The 1,759-nt window shown below is 30.5% G+C and overlaps 1 protein-coding gene across 1 annotated transcript in view; it reads left to right on the forward strand.

Annotated features, from left to right (window-relative positions):
• Positions 1–1,759, forward strand: part of LOC104266859 (probable E3 ubiquitin-protein ligase HERC1) — a 23,395-nt gene that overhangs the window by 19,511 nt on the left and 2,125 nt on the right. Inside the window, exons 19-21 of the mRNA XM_018816251.2 lie at positions 96–257; positions 1,103–1,249; positions 1,641–1,759. Coding sequence (XP_018671796.1) covers positions 96–257; positions 1,103–1,249; positions 1,641–1,759 — 428 coding nt within the window. The remainder of the gene's footprint in view (positions 1–95; positions 258–1,102; positions 1,250–1,640) is intronic.

Here is a 1,759-nt window from a genome sequence, read left to right on the forward strand (position 1 = left end):
TTTTCATGGTACCTTAGTAGAGTAACTTTTTTTTTTGTTAACTCTTCATTTTGCTTTGTCTGAAAGCTAACACCTGTATAATCTCTATTTTCCAGCGAATGCAACTTAATGTTGTTCTCTCGAGCTTACAAGATCATGCTCAAGTTGCTGAAGTTCTCAACTTCCGAAGTAGCAACCCAAAAACTAACGAACATGATTACTCATGTTTAGCTCAGCAGTTGCTTCTAACATTAATGGAAAATGTTCATTGTAATGTGGTAAGTTGGAACGAAGGTTTAAAATGTATAGAATTTCCAAAACATTGGCATGCATACCCTGTGTATTGTTAAGAATACACCATGTGGTTTTAGAACAGTTTTTTATTTCTGAATTATAAACATTTTATTATTACATTATCATGCGCAAATGGGTCTGTTCATGAGCTCAGTATTTTAATACAAGGAATGTTTTATACAATTTATTTACAAAGTTTTTAAGTTTAGTTTTATACTAGTGTTTAAGTTAAGTTTATAAATGCTTTGATACCCCATGTGAATGATCTGAGTAAACATAGTAACAGCCTAGGATAAGTTAACAGGTAGGTTGGTGATATTGACTAAATTTAGCAGGTAATAATATGAGTTTTGGAAAAACAATGGCCTATAATTTCAACAATCTTTAAATGTTAAAACAAGTTTAAATTTGAGCTTGGTCACAAAAACTCCAAATTTATCATTTTCAACATAATCACAACAGATTCTTTTTAATGATTTTAGAATATCTAGGACAATTTGCGATTTTGAACTAAAATGTTGGCCTTTTCCCATATTCTTATATAATAGTTTGTAGTTAAAGTTTAAAACTTAATATACGGCAACAAGTTACATAAGTGACAACTTTTGGTTCTTTGTTAAGAATACACCACATGGTTTTAGAATAGAATACTGTTTTTTCGAAATATAAATATTTAATTCTTACATTATATCCATATGCAAATGTCAGTTCAGTATGTATTTTTCATACAAGTGTCTGATTGTTTTTAAAAGTTTTTCTGTTATGTTTTATACTGTTGCCTGTCTTTACAAAAAATTTGAATTGATTAACTGTTATCGTTAAACCCCAGATGAAATCATTGCAAGATATAAAGAGCAACAATAGCAATGAAGTTAAAACATCACCTGATTATCTTAGTGAGGACATGGTTCAAGTTTTCAATCTGCTTTTCTCCATGCTAACGCACCTATTTTCTCATTCTTACCAAACCACCGAGGTACATTACTATAGTTCCACACTTTTTAAGCCATAAAAAACACATTTCTGGGGGGGGGGGGGGGGTTGGCATAAAACATATTTTTAAGTGAAATTGTTTATGCTGTTTATATCAGGCTTGGCAATCTTTTTTCGGTTGGATAGACTTTTCGTAAATTAAGTAATGTTTGGTGTAAGAAAAGTTAGAAAGTGGCTAAACTACCAATAGAAGCTAATGTAATATGTTTTTCCATGACCATGATTTGAGAATCTTACATATTGGAAATTTTGTATTCTCGTTTTTACATGGCTGTGTAAATTGCAAAATTCAGATTTTAAAGTGTGGTTAGTTAAAAACAACTGCTTTATCTTTTTTTAGAAAATTCTGAAAGTAACAAATTTTTTTGACACAGGTATTACCAAAAGAATTTAGCCTGATTCAGTCTGGTATTATGCAGTTAGTTGAACAAGCAACATTGGAATTTCAACTCGTCAACCAGATATTAAATAACAATTCATTCGATTCAACTGT

This window comes from Ciona intestinalis, unplaced genomic scaffold (genome assembly GCF_000224145.3).
Source record: "Ciona intestinalis unplaced genomic scaffold, KH HT000166.1, whole genome shotgun sequence".
Taxonomy (NCBI): Eukaryota; Metazoa; Chordata; class Ascidiacea; order Phlebobranchia; family Cionidae; genus Ciona; species Ciona intestinalis.